The 19,317-nt window shown below is 59.6% G+C and overlaps 3 protein-coding genes across 6 annotated transcripts; 1 reads left to right on the forward strand and 2 right to left on the reverse strand.

Moving 5' to 3' along the window:
• Window positions 1–6: 6 nt before the first annotated feature.
• SARM1 (sterile alpha and TIR motif containing 1) lies at window positions 7–8,456 on the reverse strand. Its single transcript, XM_027666874.1, has 9 exons — window positions 7,587–8,456; window positions 4,281–4,899; window positions 3,890–4,102; window positions 3,688–3,779; window positions 2,947–3,182; window positions 2,740–2,833; window positions 2,104–2,293; window positions 1,879–2,000; window positions 7–1,392 (listed from the first exon to the last, which is right to left on the reverse strand). The coding sequence occupies exons 1-9, from the start codon at window positions 8,036–8,038 to the stop codon at window positions 1,263–1,265; spliced, it is 2,148 nt and encodes a 715-aa protein (XP_027522675.1). The 5' UTR covers window positions 8,039–8,456; the 3' UTR covers window positions 7–1,262.
• An 893-nt stretch (window positions 8,457–9,349) lies between these two features.
• Window positions 9,350–14,629, forward strand: VTN (vitronectin). Its single transcript, XM_027666875.1, has 9 exons — window positions 9,350–9,449; window positions 10,921–11,070; window positions 11,542–11,661; window positions 12,183–12,488; window positions 12,586–12,725; window positions 12,988–13,144; window positions 13,258–13,407; window positions 13,981–14,253; window positions 14,444–14,629. The coding sequence occupies exons 2-9, from the start codon at window positions 11,010–11,012 to the stop codon at window positions 14,560–14,562; spliced, it is 1,326 nt and encodes a 441-aa protein (XP_027522676.1). The 5' UTR covers window positions 9,350–9,449; window positions 10,921–11,009; the 3' UTR covers window positions 14,563–14,629.
• KIF12 (kinesin family member 12) lies at window positions 13,671–19,081 on the reverse strand. 4 transcript variants are annotated; one of them, XM_027666872.1, is made up of 17 exons: window positions 18,975–19,081; window positions 18,591–18,656; window positions 18,380–18,458; window positions 18,183–18,304; window positions 17,956–18,031; window positions 17,696–17,830; window positions 17,475–17,610; window positions 17,138–17,229; window positions 16,770–16,905; window positions 16,563–16,681; window positions 16,358–16,462; window positions 16,118–16,278; window positions 15,627–15,810; window positions 15,450–15,533; window positions 15,238–15,374; window positions 14,994–15,130; window positions 13,671–14,816 (listed from the first exon to the last, which is right to left on the reverse strand). In XM_027666872.1, the coding sequence occupies exons 1-17, from the start codon at window positions 19,052–19,054 to the stop codon at window positions 14,599–14,601; spliced, it is 2,067 nt and encodes a 688-aa protein (XP_027522673.1). In that variant the 5' UTR covers window positions 19,055–19,081; the 3' UTR covers window positions 13,671–14,598. The 4 variants fall into 4 exon arrangements, with proteins under 4 accessions (XP_027522673.1, XP_027522672.1, XP_027522671.1 ...); XM_027666871.1 differs by having other exon boundaries at window positions 15,238–15,347; window positions 15,995–16,278; XM_027666870.1 differs by having other exon boundaries at window positions 15,995–16,278.
• Window positions 19,082–19,317: the final 236 nt, after the last annotated feature.

The following is a 19,317-nucleotide window of genomic DNA, read 5'->3' on the forward strand; positions in this document are numbered from 1 at the left end:
GTCAGGATGCCCGTGATTTCTCACCAGCAGTGTTAGCAGCAGGCAGTGCCAGTCCTGGTCCCAGCAGCTCACTCCTAGCATCCTTTGCCAGCCCTTTGCATCAGCTTTACTCTTCCTTGGTATTTTAAGGTGAGTAGCTGCAAAAAGCCCCAGTGGGTGTTGAGAAGAGCTCGGTAGAAAGAAACAAATGCTACTTGGTATTGCATCCATCAGTGAGTAGGGACAACCCTGAGGAGCTCAGCCAGGGCTGTTGGGGTGTGTGTGGGGTCAGCAGGGAGATACACCAGCTCCTGCTGGAAGAGCAGACCATGGGAGATCTGCTGTGAAGGACTGACAGAATAAAATACAGCCAGTGGATAATAACCCCATGAGTACAGCACAGCAATTAGCATCTTGCCTATCTGCATGGAGATATGTTTTCCAGAGTCACCATCCAGCCTCCCACACCCTAGAAGTACAGACCTGATAGAGTGGTGAAGCTGAGACATCAGATGAAGGGAAGGAGGGTGTTTTAAAAGCACTTTTGGAGAGATCCTGCAGAAACTTCACGTGGTCTAACCCCAAACTTCCATTGCCAGAGTTAAGAGCACACAGTGGTTTTGCAGCACTGGGAGGTGGAAGGCCCTCGAGGAGGGAGTGAGCTCTTGTGATAAAGGGACATTACTGGAAAAGAGAAAGCAGTTCAGAAGGTCTCTGTATGTTATCTTTCCCAAACACAGGGATTTCTTTAGGGCTTAGCTTTTATTTGCCCTTTCCTGCTCTCAGTTGCTGATCACAAGGATATTGCCATGGCACAAGCAGAGCCACACGGTGCTTATAGACCATTTCCTGTCAGTTGTTCTTCTCTCCCATTTGTCCTTTTGCAATGGACCCTCACCAGTTCCCCAGTTTTCAGCCCTTAGAAGATCCTGCCTCTTTGCACGTGTTTCTGGGGGAAGCTGCAGCCACTTGTGGGGGGCTGGATGGTGCCAGTCTCCCTCACACCCCCTGCATGTCCTGCTGTCCCACAGGAGGATGGGGAAGACAACTTGTCCATCCTGGAGTCCATCCAGTCTTGGCTCACCAGGCGCCATGTGAGTGAGTACTGATCTTTTAGGTCCAAGGGCTTGTATTTGGAGGGTGAAGAGGGGGTAATGAGCCACAGGCCTTCTCTCAAGCCAGGGTACTAAGATGGGAAAAAGTCAAGAGAGACAAATTGGGACCCACACAAAAAGGGGTCACCTGAGAAGTCTCTGGGGGGGGATGAGGCAGCTGTGTTGGTTCTAGCTCTGCCCCACAGAGAGCAAGCAGTCCAGCCCATTCTCTGACCCAGCCGAGGAGTCCCGGGAGGAGCGGCCCTGGAGAAAGCGAATGATTTTGTCGATCGTGGCCTCCTGGTACTCATGGGACCACCTGTGTTTGAGGAGAAAATGTGGTTTAATTTTTCTGTTGCCTGAGATGCCACAAGATAGCTCTGTTCATTTGGGCTGGGAGCCCATGGAAAATGGAGCAACACTGGATGCTGCAGGATGCCCTGCCAGGCTGGGACAAGTGAAGGGGAAGCAGGAGGGGAGAGGAATTCAAGTGAACTGCAAAACCTGCCATAATCACTCCTACCTGGAGGGCTGGGGGCACAGGGAAGGGTGTCCTCCCAGCAGTGCTGGCATGGGGAGCTCTGTCACCCAGAGGAGCCTCAAGCACAACACCAGCAACAGGGATGTGGTGGGAACCTTTGCTCCCTGCATGCTCTGGACTTCCTGAAGTGACTCACTGCTCCTTTGACCTGTTCTGTCTCCATCATCTGTTTCTCCCAATGTCCTTGTGCTCTTTGCTACTGCTTATGCAAGATGTTCTCTGCAGGTGTCAAGGAACCCCAAGGCACAGATGGCTTTTACTTACTTGATACCATTAAATTTCAGGACAGCCCTCATGTCCTTGGGAAGCGTTTCTGGATCTGGCCACTCAAAATGATCTGTAACAGGTACAATGTTCTTTCCAGAGTTCAAGGCTGTCACAATCTCCTGCAGGAACATGCAGGTGCTCAGGCTGTGGCCTGTGTCAGCCCATCACCAGCCCCTTCCTGTTCCAGTGTCCACCCAGCTCCCACCTGATGGCATTTCCTACCTTGTGTACCCAGTCCTTGCACTCAGGGTCTTCCATGCATTTATCCAGTGCATTTGGTGAGAGGACCAGCACAAAATTGCGGGCGCTCATGACGCTCTGGATCAGCTTGTCCTCAAATTTCCCTGCCTCCAGCTTTTCCACGTCAATGAACACGCTGAAACCGTGCAGCTGCAGGTGGACCTTCAGCAGGCTGGTGGCAAGAGAGGACAGCACCATGAGGAGAGGTTTCACGTGCTCTCCTACCCCATTGATAAGATATGGTGAGACAGAGGAGCAGCAAAGAGGCTCCCACAGGGAATGGCATGGTTCTTGAGATGCCAGCTCCAGCCCAGCCTGCTTAAGGCTGTCTGGGAACGTGCAGAGAACACAGGGGGCTGATCATTAGCTCCCTGCTGTGATCCCCAAAGAGCACAGCTTGAGGAAAGGGTAAGTTAGTGTCAAAGAGGGGCAAGGTGGCAGTGACAGGACTGGGAATTAGCCTGTTCACCGTGCAGGTTACGGCACGTGCTGTCCCCATTTGCTCTGTGGCTTTTGGCAGCATCTCCCTCCTCCCCACTCCACATTTTTCCCACAACTGATAACCTGCCTTTGCTCTGGACTTCAGCCCAGCACCACAATCTTGCCTGCAGGACTCACCTGGCCAGCTGTGAGCCAGTGCTCCTCCGGTAGCTGATGAACACATCAGTCCCGTTGGATGTGGTTTGCAGCGTTATAGGGGAGTGAAGTGTTTCTAGGCAGAGCAAACAGCAACCAAATGTTAATAAACCCCCAGCAGCTCACCCCAAACACCCCCCAGTGCTCATCCACCCCCTCCCGCCTGCCCCGCAGCGGCGGTGCCCGCACCCCTGGCTGCGGTGAGGATGCGGACGCGGTGGAAGCCCGTGTCGATGTGACAGTCCTCCTGCAGCTGCTGCTCCGTCACCCGGTGCAGGAAGTTGCGGTTGATGCCGCAGGTGAGCAGGTTGTAGGTGTACTGCCGGAATTTGGGGTCGATGCCGCCCAGCCAGTCGGCCAGGTTGCTGCGGTCGCAGGTGGAATAGTTTGCGAAGGTCTTGAGCTCTGTCAGCTCCCGGAAAAACCTGGTGGAGAAACAAATGACGGTGTGGAGGGGGAAGGGGAGAGCTGAGAGACCAGGCAGAACCTAGAGACGTGTGGTAGCACATCTTTTATCTGCCCAGGAGAGAGTGCAGCCCCATGCTGTGGTGAAGGATGAGTGAAAGGAGTAGAAAAGAGAAGAACAGCTGCATGGGAGTGCTGGTCCTTGGGTGTGGGGGTGTGAGAAGCTCAGCTAAGAGGAGAAACTTGGTTAAGTTCCTATCTTTCTGAGTAACTTGCAGGAACCCACATGCCCAGTGCCATAGGTGGTCTTTCTCCATCCAAAACCTCTGCCATGCACTGGCTCCACTGCAGAAATCCCTCTGGGACTGCAAAGTGCAGCAAAAAAGTCCTGGCAGTCCAGGTTTTGCATTTGGAGGATCTCTGTTCTTGTCTTTGCAAGAAGGGAAATGCACAGACCTTGTCCCCAGCTCTGCCACTGTGGTGATGGCCATGAGAGAGTCCAACGTGCCCTGGTGGCAGTTTTACCTTTTCCGAGTGATGCTGGAGTCCATCCCCAAATCCTCTTGCAGCTCCTTCTCTGTCAGCCTCAGCAGAATGTCCCCATCCACCTGGTGATCCTGCCAAGAGAAATCCAGGCTGGAAAGGTCTCAGGAAAAGGTTACACCTCTGCCGCAAGACGGGGCAGAAGGGCCCATCCGTGTGTCCCTCCCCTGGCACAGAGCCCTACCAGAAATCTCTGGCAGTATTTGTTGAATCCGATCTGCTGCAGCCACGTCTGCACCTCGCAGGACTTCCAGTTGGGAACCGTGGGCAGGATGCGCCGAGGAACCTCCTCCCCTATCATGCGCAGCACCTTTTTGGCCAGGGAGGACGTGGTGCTGCTGGTGGAGTAGCACACTATCCTCTTCAGGCTCTGCGTAGCCCCGATCTCACTGAAAATCTGGGGACACAAAAGGTGGAGACTTTGCTTTCCCTCCTCTTCCCCACAGGCTGTGCGGGGCTAGGTGTGCAGGACCAGGGTGCTTGGTGAGCTCACAGGGGAGCAAAAGACACCAAGATGCGGTTGTGGCCACCCTTCCCTTTGCCATCGCCTTCCTTCAGGCCAACCTACCCTTTACCTGTGTTTTCTTCTGCCTGGTTTTGATGGTGGCCTCGGTGCAGAGGTAGAAGGCAGCGATGCACTGGGCTTCCAACCGCGAGCTGTCCAGCAGGGGCACGAGCCGCTGCAGGTCCTCCGCCGTCCGCCCCTGGATGTTGTCACTGCTGCCCAGCATCTCGCAGGCGAACTGCTCCGGGTCCAGCGAGGCGATGAATGGCTCCACCAGAGCCAGAGTCCCTGAGCGCTCCACCTCCTTCTCGATTTCCTTGTTGGTGGCCAGCACCGTGATGGCCAGGCACGCGTGCAGCCGGATGAGTTCGTCTTCTTTTGAGAACACCAGCGGGAAAAGCCATTCTGCTGCCTTCTTCTCGATCATCAGGCGCTGGTTGGCCTGCCCTCCGTACATGGCACAGTTGGCCAAGGCCATGGCGCAGTGCCGCAGCACAATGGGGTCCGTCCAGCGGCACCAGTACAGGATGGCATCCAGGCCTCCGTCAGAGATGAGCTGGAAACAGGTCTCCTCAGTGTGTTTGAACATGTGCTCCAGGATCCCAGAGACGCTTTGCACCAGCTGGGGAATATCTCGCTCCTTGGCTAAGTTCAGAATCACGCCCAGGCCGATCCGAGCAATCCGATCCCTGTGAGAAGGAGAGGCACGGGAAGGTGAAGGGGAGATGGATGTGCAAGGAGTGAGAACAGTGACTTGCATGTGAACTCCCCCATGCTTCAGTGGCATTTGTCCCAGGACAGACAGGTGTTTCCCTGTGGGATACAGGTGCCAGATACGCAACGCAGTGAGATGCAACAGGCTGTGTTGGAAGAACTGGTGTAGGAAGAACCTATCTGGGTCTGATGGAAGAGCTTGTGATGGGACAGGACATGGAGTGCACAGCCCAGGGCCACCTCACTGGATGCTCTCATGCTTGAGGTGGGACATACATAGCAATTAACAGGCAGGGCAGGCTAATGCCAGGCTGGAAATGGATTTGCTGTGTCAGCATTGCTGGGGGTGTGTGAACTGCTTTTTGTTAGGGGGTGAAACTTCTTTGTCCCTAAGCAGTGCTGTCAGGACAGGGCTCTCACACCTGGCTGAGCAGCCACGCAGCCCTGTGCACGTGGACGAGTGTCAGAGATGCCTGTCCTAGGATGGCAGCTGGAGGAAAGCTGTTTGCTTCCCCTGTCCTGTGCTCTCCTAGAAGAGGACAGCAAGAGTCCAGGGCAGGTGGCCAAGGGCCATGGCTGGCCTTGGGAGCCCTGTGCTGCTAGGATGGTCTTAAAGTGACACCTGAATGGGGCTGTGCCCTGAAAACACAGTGAGGAAGGGGGAAATCAGGATCATAGAATGGTTTGGGTTGGACAGGACTTTCAAAGCTCGTCTCATTCTAACCCCCATCCGTGGGCAGAGACACCTTCCACTAGACCAGGTTGCTCCAAGCCACATCCAACCTGGTCTTGAACACTTCCAGGGATGGGGCAGCCACAGCTTCTCTGGGCAGCCTGTGGCAGTGCCTCACCACCCTCTGAGATGGGCTCTTGGCTGCCCTCCCATGAGTTTTCCTGAGGTAAGTAGCAGCTCCATCTTTGCGCTTAGCACCTGTTTGGTGCTGTGTTGGAGCTGTCTGGTTTGTGAGGCAGTGCTGGCACAGATGCCCCATGCTGTGCTGCTCATGAGGGCAGTGCCACGCTTGGTCCCCAGTGGTGGTGGGGTGATGGCACACCAGCCTCTGTGCTGGCAAGCGGGAAGAGCATTTCTGGGAAACCTGTGACCCACAGGGCTCACGCTGACCTTGGGGTGGGTTTGACAGGAAATGCTGTGGAGAGCTCTGGGAAAAAAAAAAAAGCCCTCAGCCTGGGTCTGGCTCCAAGCCCAGACTCGGACATGGAGCTGGATGACAAACACAGCCCCACCAGGTCCCCGACTCCCCAGCAGCTGTAGATGGAGCCAGGGCTGGTCCAGCTCCCAGCTAAACACCACTGCTGCTGTGCACGGAGTGGAAGAGGTCTGTAAGCCAGAGGCTTGGATCCAAGAGGGGACCCCACACCTCCCTGCCATCGATCGGAGGTTGATGGTGGGTCAGGCTGCAGGGAGGAAGGGGCTTGGGGCCCATGGCTTCTCCAAGACCCTGACCCATGAACTGCTCCTGGAGCAGAGATGGCGACTCCAGCAAATGCTTTCTCTTGCCAAGAAGCTGAGTGCTGAATGCAGACCGTGCCAGTGATGCCTTCTGGGATTAAATTCCACCCTAATGGGCTTTTCTAATTTAGTTGTCGCTTATTTTTGCCTGCCAGTGCATGCAGTGAGGCCCAGGCTGGGAGTCCACAACCTTACAGCAAGAGACATCACCCAGGAAGCTGGAGCAACACTTTGGCCAGGCTCCCTCCACGTGCTTTCCAGACCCCTGGCTGGGGATGGCTGGGCTGGGGTGCTCCAAGGGAGAGTGGAACTGGCAGAGTGCATTTGGGGTGTTGGAAGGGCGGGTTGTGTGTGGGTGCTGCATCAGCAGTGCTGTGCATTTGGACGTGTCAGGGTGCACCTTTGTGCACACGTTTGTACACACACACACACACACACACACACACATGGAGGCACACGATCCCACCCTACCTCTGCCCATGCTCTGGCAGAGCCAGCCCAGCGCCTCTCACCTGTCCTGGGCAGCAGCACATGTGTCTGAGTGAGGGGCCATGGGCTGGGGGGCTCTGAGGCCCACCCACCAGCCAGCCCCCTCCTTATGGCTCCGTTCCAGCCCTGGTCAGCAGCAGGAAGTCTCTGAGAAGTGGCTTTGTCCTCCTCCTCCCGCTGCAGTTATGGCTAAGGGGGAGTTGCGTCTTGTCCTTGGGGTCAGATGCTCTGAGCCAGCCAGACTGACTCAGCTCGATCACAAAGGGTGGCCCCAGGCTGAGGGGGGCACCCCAATCCTCACCAGCATCCCTGAGCTGGGGCCAGTCCTCCCCCCAGCTGTGGAGGAAGGGAGCAGCTGATACTATTGCCTGGACATGAGTCAGGGACCCTCAGTGCAAGTGGTGGGTGTGGGGGGATACGGTGGGGGTCTGAGGGGCTTGGTGCACCAGGAGCACCCAGAGCAGGGAAATTTATGGGGTGTGGGTGAGATGGGTGCAGGCAGGTCAAGGCCAGATTGGATGGGGCTTGGAGCAACCCGGTCTAGTGGAAGGTGTCTCTGTCTATGGCGTGGGGTTGGAACTGGATAGTTTTTAAGGTCCCTTCCAACCCAAACCATTCTGTGACCCTGTGAAAGAGCTGATGGTGCCTGGGGCGGTGGGGAGGGCTGTGCCTGGCAGGGCAGGGGGCTCTTTGCAGACTCACCTGTTTTCTGCCACCAGGATCTGCTCCAGGAGTTTTCCTGCCTGGCACTTGGTCTCCAGCTCGGCGGTGTACAGCAGGTTGAGCAGCAGGTCCAGGCCCCCCTCCAGGCGGATCACATCGCACAGCACCTTGGCCACGTCCCTCCCCAGCGCGGGCATCCCCCAGGCCTCCTCCACCAGGCGGAACACCTCGGTGATGGCCGCCCGCAGCCCCTCGGGGGTGGTCGCCTGCGTGGCTTGGGCGATGGCCCGGCGCAAGGCGGGCAGGACCCGCTCCAGCGCCTCCCGCACCTCGGTGCCCACCCCTGGGGAGACCCCCCGGTGCTCCCGGGCGCTGCCCCCGCCCGCCCAGCCGCCCGCCCGGCTCACACACTCGGGCACCGTCAGCCGCTCCGCGCTCGCCATGGCCAGGGACCGGCCCAGGGTGTGCAGGGAGAGGAGCAGGGCGAGCATCCGTGGCTGCTACCGCAGCATCCCCTGCCACCCACCCCGCACAGGGATTCCGCGCTCCTGCGGGGACGCGGGTGGCCTCGGGGGGGGGGCACGGGAGGGGGGCCGCGTCCCGCTCCCCCCTCTGTCCTGTCGGGATGCGGAGCTGGAAGCGGAGCGGGATCCGCCTTCCCCGAGCCGGGCTCAGCATCCCGGTCCCCGGGGCTGATGTCACCGGGCGTAGGCGCCGCCTCTCCGAGGAGGGGCTCGGTCCGGCAGCTGAATCCCCCTCCCGCTGCAGATGCTCCGGCATCCCCCCAGACCCCTCCTGCCACCAGCCGTGGAGGGATTTAACAGAAGCGTGGATGTGGCGCTTGGGAAGAGGGCTTAGAGTGGGCTTGGCAGGGCTGGGATAATGGTTGGACTCGATCTTAGAGGTGTTTTCCGACCTAAATTCTACGATTGTGGCCTTTCAGTACTTAAACACGCCTTACAGAAAAGAGGGAGAGTGACTATTTACTCAGGTAGACAGTGATAGGACACGAGGGAATGGTTTTAAACTAAAAGAGGAGTGATTCAGATTGAAAATTAGAAGGATGTTCTTCCTTGTGAGGGTGGCGATGCACTGACACAGCTTGTCCAGAGAAGCTATGGATGTCCCACCCCTGAAAATGTTCAAGGACAGGCTGGATGAGTCTTGGAGCAACCTGTTGTAGTGGAAGATGCCCTTATGCTCACCAGGAGGCTGGAACTAGGCACAAACAATTCCATGATTCCACTGCCCTCTCTGCCCAGCCTGAGCTGGGGCTTGACCTGCTGTCCCTGTGGCCCCCCACCTTGCCCGAACTGCTGCTACGGTGGTCAGTCCACAGCAGGCAGGGACTCCCACACTGTTTTTGCAGCAGGTCTTTCCAGGACCTGCTGCGACCAGGGAGGGGGACACAGGGTGTAGGTAAAGGGTCAGGCACTGTGGTGAGCACAGCTGTGGGCACGGTGAGGCTGTGGCCACCCTGGCACAGTTTTGATTCCATTTGGTATCAGCAGGGGGCAAATACCCTTTGCTTGGTGGAAATTCAAAACAGCTCTTCTGGGTGGGCTCGGGATTTGCATGATAAAGGAAAGAGCAGAGGAAGCCTGGGCCTCTTTTGTTTTCTTTTTTCCAGGCCAGACGTGCTCAGGGCAGAAATGCTTTGGACATTTCTCGCCTGTGCTGGGAGGAGCAGCTTAAATCCTTGGCTCCAAAACCAGGTTGTTGCCAGCTCAGCCTGAGACTTAAATTCAGGTTGATGTTTTGATGTGACAGAGTCGCTTTTAATCCTCTCTGAATCCACTGCGCAGGGACAGACAGAGAAGGGGACATCAACTCACAGTGAAGGACTGGAAACAAGGCACCCCGAGTGGTACGATACAGCGGGAGAGGCTCGGCACAGAACCAGTAAGGATTTTTCTGATAAATTATTATTAATCAGGGGTAACGATACAGCCATTGCAGTGCAGAGCAGCAGAGGGATTTGCTGCCCGGGGGCATCAAAATTCAAACCATTCCCTCAGGCTTGTCCTGACAAGGCAAGAGAAACTGAACTTTGCTTTCCTTCTAGTTTTCCTTTGCTTTGCTTTGCTTTTTGGGAGGGATTTCTAGCCCCGGCAGCCTGGGCTCTGGGGTGGCAGGGGTTCCCAGCCTTTTACTGGGGGATCAGCCCCACCACCTGAGCTCTCCTTGCTGGGTTTGCTCAGCCCTTGGCTACAAGGGGCTCCCCAGGGCCCCGTTATCCAACTAGCCCCTCTCCTGGGATCTCCTCCTGGCACGGAAGGGCTCTCTGAGCCTTCATGGGTCTGTGGCTGGTGGTTGGGAGCCTGGAGCAGCAGGAGGGAGCTTTGTCTCAGCCGATCAGCAAAAGCAGCTCAGACATTGCCCAGCCCTTCTCCCCCAGAGCCTCCCGCAAGCCTGAGCCCTCCCAGGGCTCTTGTCCCCCAGGCTTGGTTCAACAGGGGTGGGATGAAGTCGTAGTGCAGCACTGGACTGGTGCTGGCAGCTGGGGACAATGCCAGCCCTGCCATAGCTGAGGTCAGGGGACAAGGAGGGGCGTGATGGGCTGCAGGAGAAATCCTACCCCAACGACCCATGTCTGGTGGGTGCCCTCAGCTCCCTAGGGCTTCCCAGGTGGAAATGCCTGTCTCAAAACCAAATAAAGCTCTTTTTAACAAGGATGGGAGCACATGATGCCAGGAACTGCCTGTGTCTGATCTGGCAGAGGAGAGACCCCTGGAGAAGGGGGCACCCTGCTCAGGTTCTTCTCTCCCCAAATCTTACATCACTTAAAGCCCAGAGCTTCACTGCTCCTGCCCCAGGGCTGGGAAGGACCCCATGGAGCTCCTGTCCCAGCAGTGCTGTGGCAGCATAGGCAGCAGAGGAAGGGTTGCTGCAGCCTCATGTACACTTGCTCCTTGCCCCTGATTAAATAACCATCCCAGAGTTATCAGGAGCTGCCAAAAGAGCTAAGTTGACATTAATTAGTAACCAAAAAGGTTGGTTGGAAGGGGAATGACGGGAGCAAAATACACAGGCTTTTGTTTGCCTTCTACAGGGAAAGTGCAGAGGGCTTCTGCCCTCCCTCTTTCCCGGCCACTCACCTCTGGCCTCTGGTCCCCATGCACAAAGGTGGCACCTGCCCCATCCCAAGCCACCATGCTTTGTGGCTCCCCCGGTCTGTTCCCAGCCTTGACACTGAGAAAGCTGAAATCCCAAGAGTGGGCTGGGGTAGAGCTGCCTGCACATGTGGGGAGCCCTGTCCCCCACAAACACACCTGGCTCCATACAGACTGCGGGGGAAGCTGAGTGGGAGATCATCTCTGCCCCTTTTCCCCTGTTCTGACCTTGGCCTGTTTGTTTTGTCCTGCCGGGGCAGGCTGAGCAAACAGTGGATGCTGGGGCTCCGGCCACTGCCGCGCTCCAGCCCTCTCAGTCACAGGAGGGCTGCGCTCCCGGACACCCAGGATGAGGCTGCTCTTCCCTGCCCTGGCACTGGCCCTGCTCGCCACCACCCGTGCTGCTGAAGGTGAGCCTTAGCCAGCCAGGTGCCCCACGCCAGGTGCTTTGGGGATGGAGCAAGTGCAGCTCCTGGGCTGATGGAGGGGCTGAGGAGCCTGGGCAGGGGAAGGAGGGACCAGAGGGTGGCTGTGGCCACTCGCGACACTGGCTACACTGCAGGACAAGGAGAAAGCAAGTGGGTAGCACATGGGTATAGATGGTGCCTTGGCAAATCCCTGGCCATCCTACAGTTGAGCTGCCAGTGTGGAGCTGGGACCCTGACACAACCTTGTGCAGGGCTCCCATCTCAGCAGGACCTGGGTGGGAGTGGGGCAAGGTGCCAGGTAGCCCCTGATGGTGGGTTTGACCATGAAGAAGTGGTGTGCCCCTAATCATGACATACTCAAGTTTGCTTTCATCCCTGGGGCTGGGCTGGGGGGAGGCATAGGCCCCACTTCCCACCCCACATTACTCTTGTGCTGTGGGGTGGCTTTTGCAGACTCCTGCGAGGGCCGCTGTGATGATGGCTTCGACGCACAGCGCAAGTGCCAGTGTGACAGCCTCTGCATGTACTACCAGAGCTGCTGCAGTGACTACTCCACCGTCTGCAAGGCCAAAGGTACCGGCCCTGCAACCTCCCTCCTGGCTGGGGCATGGGAGGAATGGGGTGACTGTGGGTGCCTGACACTGGGGTAGCTCAGGGGGTCTGTGCTGGGTCAGCTCTGCACCCACCTGTGTCCACAGGGTGAAGTCAGGGCACTGTAGCACATGGGGTTTTTGGGAGCTGGCTCAATGCCACCCACAGCGTGGGGTCCATACAAATTGGATAGATTGGATAGTAGGAAAATATCTTCACTGAAAGGGTGGTCAGGCACTGGAATAGGCTGTCCAGGGCTGTGGTGGAACCACCGTCCCTGGAAGTGTTAAAAAAGAGTAGTCGTGGCACTTGGGGACATGGTTTAGTGTTGGACCTGGCAGTGTTGAGTTAACAATTGGACTTGATGATCTTGGAGATTTCTTTCAACTTTAACAATTCCATGATTCTATAAATCCGTATTGCCTGGGAGTGAGCGGCTCCCGCAACCAGACCCAGTGGGAGACACTCAGGGCTTCCTGGGACCAAACTGCTCCCCCCCACAGTGACCCGGGGAGATGTCTTTGCCTTGCCTGAGGATGACTACCTTGACTACAACCTCACTGTCGACTTCGGAACGGAAGAGCCCCCTAAGGCAGACCCCACGGAACTGCCCACATTCCCATCACCAGTGGAGACCACACCGGAGAGCAATCCAGGCCCTGAGGAGACAGAGCTGCCTGTGGACGTGGTGCCCACAACAGATGTGTTTGTGGAGCAGGATCCCGGGGACGAGCCTGAGGAGCTGTGCAGTGGGAAACGTTTTGACGCCTTCACAGACCTGAAGAACGGTTCCCTTTATGCTTTCCGAGGTACCTTGGGGACCTTTCCCAGGCACATGGGACATGCTGTCGCACTATCACCCCACAGCAACACCTGGAGTCCCTCCTATCTCCCTTCTCTCCCCAGGGAAGTACTTCTATGAGCTGGACAAGACGAGCGTGCGGCCTGGCTACCCCAAGCTGATCAGCGACGTCTGGGGCATTGAGGGCCCCATCGACGCAGCCTTCACACGCATCAACTGCCAGGGCAAGACTTACCTCTTCAAGGTGGGCTGGAGCTGAGCTGCAGGGCTGGGGGAGCTCCCGGGGTGGCTGGCACAGACCCTGACCCACCCTATCCCCTCCTGGCACCCTCCATGCACCCACAAACATAGTGGTTGCCAGACATCCCCATGCCCCTGTGGCATTTCAGAGGCCCCAAGCAGCCACAGCCTCACGATGGGGCTCCCCAGTATCCACTCACTCCCCATGGCAGACCTGGGCCTGGGGGATGCTGCACCCTGACCCCACTCTGTCCCACACCCCCCAGGGTACCCAGTACTGGCGCTTTGATGATGGAGCCCTGGACCCCGGGTACCCACGTGACATCTCCGAGGGCTTTGAGGGCATCCCGAACAACGTCGACGCAGCCTTCGCTCTCCCTGCACACAGCTTCCACGGCAATGAGAGAGTCTACTTCTTCAAGGGTAAGGGGTGCAGCCCCCAGCTCCTGGGCAGAGCCTGGCACCAGTAGGACACCCCTCTGCTGCTCTCCCTTGGGGGTGTGTCCCCCACTAATGCCCTGCACATCCTCTCCTAGGCAAGTACTACTGGTCCTATGACTTCGCCCAGCAGCCCACGCAGGCCGACTGCGAGAAGTCCTCCCCCTCCACCGTGTTCAAACACTACGCCTTCATGAACCGGGACAGCTGGGAGGATGTTTTCCAGATCCTCTTTGGCGGCAGGATGAGTAAGGGCTGGGCCAGCCCTGGGGGAAAGGGCTGGCGGGTGCCAGTACAACCCACACAGACAGGGCACAAGGGGTGCAGGCACCATGGGAGGGGGGTGCAACACCCTGCATGGGCAGGCTGGATGAGCCACCTTGTCCTGCCCAGGCCATGCACATGAACCCCCCAGGCCACAGATTCATCTCCCACAACATCCCAAATCCCATACTCTCAGCCCTTATGCCCTGCACTACCCAGCCCATCACCAGCCACCTCACACCACAGCATCACTGCTGGGGACTGTTTATTGTCACTGGAACTGAGGATGCCACAGGAAGCCCCAGGTCTGGGAAAGGGGAATGAAAAATGGAGAGAAGGGGGCTCAGCAGCACAGGGTTGATCCCAGCCAAGAGTGGGGTTGGGGGCTGCTCCCACCTCTGTCTGGCCTGTTTCCCCACCACACATCCTTCCAGACGGGGATCCTTTGGAGCATTCCTGTGGGTCTCTGAGCAGGCACTGGGAGTTTTCCATGGAGCTGGGCTCAGCTCACCCCATACACTGCTGCTTCTCTTACTCACCCCCTGCTCTTTTTCCAGCTGGGGCAAGTGGCCCACGGTACATCAGCAGGGACTGGCGAGGGGTGCCCAGCCCGCTGGATGCTGCCATGGCCGGCAGGATCTACGTGGCCTCCCACCAGCCCCGGAGGAGGAAGTCTCGCCGCCAGCGCAAGAGGTACAACAGCCAGCGGTCCCTGAATTTGGGATTGTTTGGCTGGCTGCAAAACGACTCTGACTCCGCGGGTGTCGAAAGCGATGGGCTGTCAGGCTCCAAGTGCAACACGCTCCAGAGTGTCTACTTCTTTGTAGGAGGTGAGTCTGGCATGGCAGAATCTGGGAATGATGTGGCACTGGGGCTGCCAGGGCAGGGGGAGGGCTCCTTTCTCTCTGTGACATCCCCAAGCACTGGGACACAGTGGGAAGGTGCCCAGGGCTGGCAGTGAGGGCTGGCAGCTCCCCACAGCCAAGAGCAGTCCTGACAGCCATCTCCCCTTCCTCCCAGACAAGTACTACCGCGTCAACCTGCGCACCAAGCGCGTGGACCTGGTGCAGCCGCGCTATCCCCGCTCCATCGCCCAGTACTGGCTGGACTGCCCGCAGCCCGGGGAGGAGAGCACCTGAGGGGGATCCCCGGAGCCGCCGGCAGCACAGCCCCAGCTAGACAGAAATAAACTGTGAGTGCCGTGCAGGCTGGAGAGCCCTGTGTGTATGTCCATCCAACGGGTCTGCGTGATCCTTGTAGTCCCAGATCCCTGTGTCCCCAAGGGCTGTGGTTGTCCCCCCAGCCCGTGCCAGATCCCTGCTGCTGGCCCCATCCACGGTGTGACTGTGGCTGCTCAGATCTGCTCCGCCAGCCAGTCCAGTGCCTCTTCCCACTGGAGGAGAGGGACAGTGCCGGCAGCTGCCAGCAGAGAGCCAGCAGGGTCAGCTCTCCACTGCCCCCAGGATCAGTCCACAGCCCCGTGTTTGAGTGGCTGTGCTGAGGATAGGTGCTCATCCCGGAGGGGCCCCATCTGAGGCCCTACCTGGTCTCCTCTCATTGCCCTGCTCACCTCTGGGCTCTGGCAATCCTGGCCATGGTGGTGCTGAAGGGATGACCCTTCCCTCGGGGCTGGGACCGTGCTCTGGGCCTGGGAGCTCCTGAAGCAATGGGTGCTGCTGAGACAAGCTCCTGCTTCTGCCCTGGCTCCTGCCATGAGGACATGAACAAACCCTGACCCACTGTCTCACCACCACCCCAAAACCCCAAGGGCTTCTCCTGAACTGCAGCTGATGCCCAGTGGCCCTGGCTCTCACCGCTTTCCCTGGTGTGGCTGGGGGTGCCTGTGGAGCTGATGGGAGTCAGGCAGAGCTGTGTCCTCCTGTCTGAGGGGCAGAACACCAGCACTTCCCTCGCGGGGAGACGGCTGCGGCACGGGGGGCACTGGCAGTACCTGTGGGAGAGCAGAGAGGGCAAGGCTGCTATGCCACACTGTGCCACCCCCCGCCAAAGAGCCCTGGGGCTGTACCTGGGACACAGTAGCATCAGCTGGCCCGGGACAGCACTGTGGGCACCCTGGGCAGCTGGAGCGGCTGGAGGCAGGAGGCAGCTTCTGCAAGAGTGGACAGCAGCAGGTGGGTGGTTTATGCATCCTCCCCTTGCCGTGGGCAGGATACACATGGAGCCCGGGGTCCCCCACTCTCACCGGCAGCCGGGGGATGGAGGCAGATGTTGTGTTGGGCTGCCGGAGCCTTGTGGAGTGGCCAGGGGAAATTTGGGGGGCGTGGGCACTCCGGAGCAGGGGCTGGCTGTCACAGGAGCTGCGGGTGGCTCTGTGGGAAGGGCCATCTGGGATGTCACCACTGGGGTCTGGAGACAACCGGGGCTGCCTGGGGAGCAGTGAGGGAACACGGCAGGGCATTGGCAACCTTCAGAGAGCCTCAGAGCCCTGCCCAGCCCCACAGAGTTCGTGGGAGAAGCTGGCTGGCACTGACTGTTGTCCGGCTGGGGGCTCTGGCTGTCCCATTGAGCCCTTGATGCGCTGTTCAGGGGTCCCGCACATGCCCCCCATACCTCATGTGCTCATTCTCCACCACGAAATTCCGCAGGAGACCGTAGAGGCTGGGCCAGGCTGGCGTTCCCTCCGAAGGGAGCTGCCTTTCAAGAGGGAGGTGATGCAGCCCTGCAGGGCCGTACCTGTCTCCCCAGCTCAGGCAAGCTTTTGGAGGGTTCCCTGGGACCTCTGTGCGCCTCACTGGCACCCTGGGTAGGCACAGCTGCTGGCGCAGGGAGAGGTTTTCCAGCTTTAGGGCATGGATTTCTTCCTCCAAGGTTTGCAGCAGCTTCTCCCGGGACACCTGGGAGCATAAGAGAGTGGCTCAGGGGGGTCCAAAAAGAAGGGCAGAGGGGCTCAGAAGGGTTCCCTGTCTGTAGTACCCTGTTGGCCAGGGGTCTGGTGGTGACCCTCCCAGCCCGGCTGGCATAGTGCAGCGTACTTAGTGTCTCTGAGAGGCAGCGTGAGGATGGAGAGATGCAGGCGACCTGCAGACAAGGAAGAGATGCAGGTGAGCTGTCACTGTCCCCCTCCACCCCTCCAACCCATGGGGCAAGACCCCTACTCAGCCCTCTTCCATGCATGTACCATTAGGGTGATGCCCGAGCCACCCAGGGAGTGGGCCAGCAGCTGGGTGAGCTTGCTGTCCCGGTATGGGATGTGTGTCCATTTCCCTCGGGGTTTGGCCAACAGAGAGATGCAATGTCCTGCCGAAGGATGAGCCACAGAGGGTGCAACAGGGCTCTGGTGAGGACCAGCAGCCTGTGCTCCCCTGGTGGGTCACACAACTCTTACCCAGTGCCAGGAGGCTGCGGTTGATGCTGTTGGCCTCCACGGAGAGCTCCCCGCTGGAGCCGGTCTCCTTCACCCGCTCGCTGCCGGCCAGGTCCACGAAGCACAGTGTGCCCTGCTTGCTGGGGCAGGTGCTGGGCTGGGGGACCCGTGTTGGTGGAGTAATGCTTTGGTGCCCCTCAACCCTTTCCTGTGGCCCACAGCAGTGCCTCGATCCCTGGGTCTGGAACTGGGCTCCCTGCTGTTCACCACAGCCCCATCATTGTGACTTTGAGGAGGAGGACATGACCCCACCAGCCTGGGGCTGTTTGCACCCCCACAATGAGCCCTGGGCCCCCCAAACCCTCCCCCAGAGCAGGACATGTGCTCACAGCCCGGCTGTGGATGTGGATGGTCAGAAGAGCATGGCTGCGGCTCGAGTGCCTGTTGAGGGCATGCGCTGAGGTCCGTCTCCTCTGGGATCCTGTCAGAGATGGAATTGAGAGCTGCAGGGAGGCAGGACACCCCACACTCTGGTAGAGCATCCACTGCCCACCCCCTGACAGACTGGAGCCTGCCTTGGCTCTGCAGCAGGAAGGGAAGCTGTTCCTCTTGGCTGTCATCGGAGCCCCACCAGCCCTGGGAACAGTCTGCAGGGGGCTGAATCCTGCCATACCAGGTCTAGAACCCCCTGAACATGCCCCAGCCCTGCACCCGTGGGTGCAGCACCTTGCAGGAGCAGGCTGACAATGGCCTCCAGGCTCTCGAAGTCCACACTGAGCTGGTTCTCCACGTAGAAGCCGCGGGTTTTGCTCCACCGCAGGGGCAGAGCGCACGGCGGCCCCGGGCTCAGCAGGTCCCGGACCTGTGGGTATGGCAGAGGGAAGGCACAGGGGCAGTGGGGCACAGAGTGCCGGCAGGGCCGGATGGGGGGCTGGGCAGGCACTTACCTGCTCGTTGTAGATCTCGAGGTAGGAAGCACTGAGAGCCAGGTCTGAGCCACGGCTCCGGCTCTGCTCCAGGAGGCAGGCGAAGGACCTCTGCATCAGCCCCAGCAGGGCCGGGGACGCCGGCTGGGTCTCACTCTGCGGAGATGCCAGAAGGGTGAGTGGTCAATAGTATTGGGCACCCACCTGCTCCAAGAGCGCATGACCGAGTGGGAAGAGCCTATCCCACCACCAGGGTGAGGTGCGGAGGGACAACGTTGTACCTGGGTGAGGGGTCCCATCAGGGTGTAGGTCTTCCCCGAACCTGTCTGCCCGAAGGCAAAGACGGTGCAGGAGAAGCTGGGGAAGATGCTGAGCGTCGGGCATGGCCCCAGGCCGTGGCACAGGGATGCCACCTCCCGGCACAGCCCCGGCAGTGCAGACCCGCCGACGATGCCCGGCGTGGGGTGAATGGAGGTTTGGGGTCCACGGGGGGCCGGCCAGGACTTACCCATCTATCGCCAGCTCCACCAGCTGCCTCATCCCGCTGCCTTCGAACACAGCCTCCTGTGAGGCGCCGGCGTCGAACACGGCGCTGAACCCAAAGGTGGCATCGTGCCTGGCTGCGCTCACCTGGGCGTGGGGACAGAAGCATCTCAGAGGGTGCCGCAGCACCCCCCGACCCCCCGGCTGGGAGGTGGCACTTACGTGGACCGCACCGTCACCGAGGCTATGCACAACCCGCCGGTCACCTCGCCGCGTCTCCGTACAGGTCAGTGGTCGGACCCTAACGATGGGGCGTGCATGGGAGGACACAGAGGTGTCACTGCTTGTGGACTCTGGGGAGCTCCGCTGTGCCCCTGCCCCAGGCAGGGAGATCCCTGCCGCGCCCCCGAGCCCTTCGCGTCCCCCTCCTTACCTTAGCACCACCCTCAGCCGCGTGTCTCTGCCCTCCACGGGGCCCTCCCGCTCCTCTCTGGGGCTCCTGTGGGGAGCAGAAGGCAGTGGGGTGGTGGGTGCCTCCCAGCTGGGGGTTCTGCCGGCCGGCACCCCGATGGGGCTGGGGTAGAGGGAGCCGCGGTCATGCTGCGCTCAAGCCGCCCTCCCGCGCCCACTGTGCCCCGGGCCCTGGCAGGGGACAGAGCTCAGTGTTCCACCATGTCTCCGCAGAGGGACGGTCCAATGCCCCCAGTCTATTTGCGATGCCTCCCCCGCCGGCTGCATCAGCCGGGCCGCCACTGCCCAGGTCCTGTTGCTCCAGGACGCAGTGGCCTCCCTCCGCTCCGTCTCCCTCACAACTTACGGTCTCTCCTGGCCCCGTGGGAGCGTTCTGGGCCGGGGGTCCGTCTGGGGCTCCCCACCCCGCTCCCCCTCCGGCTCCATGCGCCCTCCAGCACCCCGCAGTTGGGGGTGCCCGCAGCTCCCGGCCTGCCCCGGCAGGAGCCACCGCCAGCCGGCCCGGGCTGCCCCGCACAACCGGTACCACCGCTCCGGTTAAACATTGACCGTGCCAGTCCCGCAGGAGAGCGGCGGCCGCACAGCGGGGGGCGAGCGGGGGGGCGGGCGGGGAGCCGGAGAGGGGGCGCAGGGGGCAGGTGGGTCACCGAGCCCGGGGATCCTCACGGGTCGTACAGTGCCCCGACGGC

The sequence above is a fragment of the Corapipo altera genome, unplaced genomic scaffold (genome assembly GCF_003945725.1).
Source record: "Corapipo altera isolate COAL_440 unplaced genomic scaffold, ASM394572v1 181, whole genome shotgun sequence".
In the NCBI taxonomy this organism is placed as follows: domain Eukaryota; kingdom Metazoa; phylum Chordata; class Aves; order Passeriformes; family Pipridae; genus Corapipo; species Corapipo altera.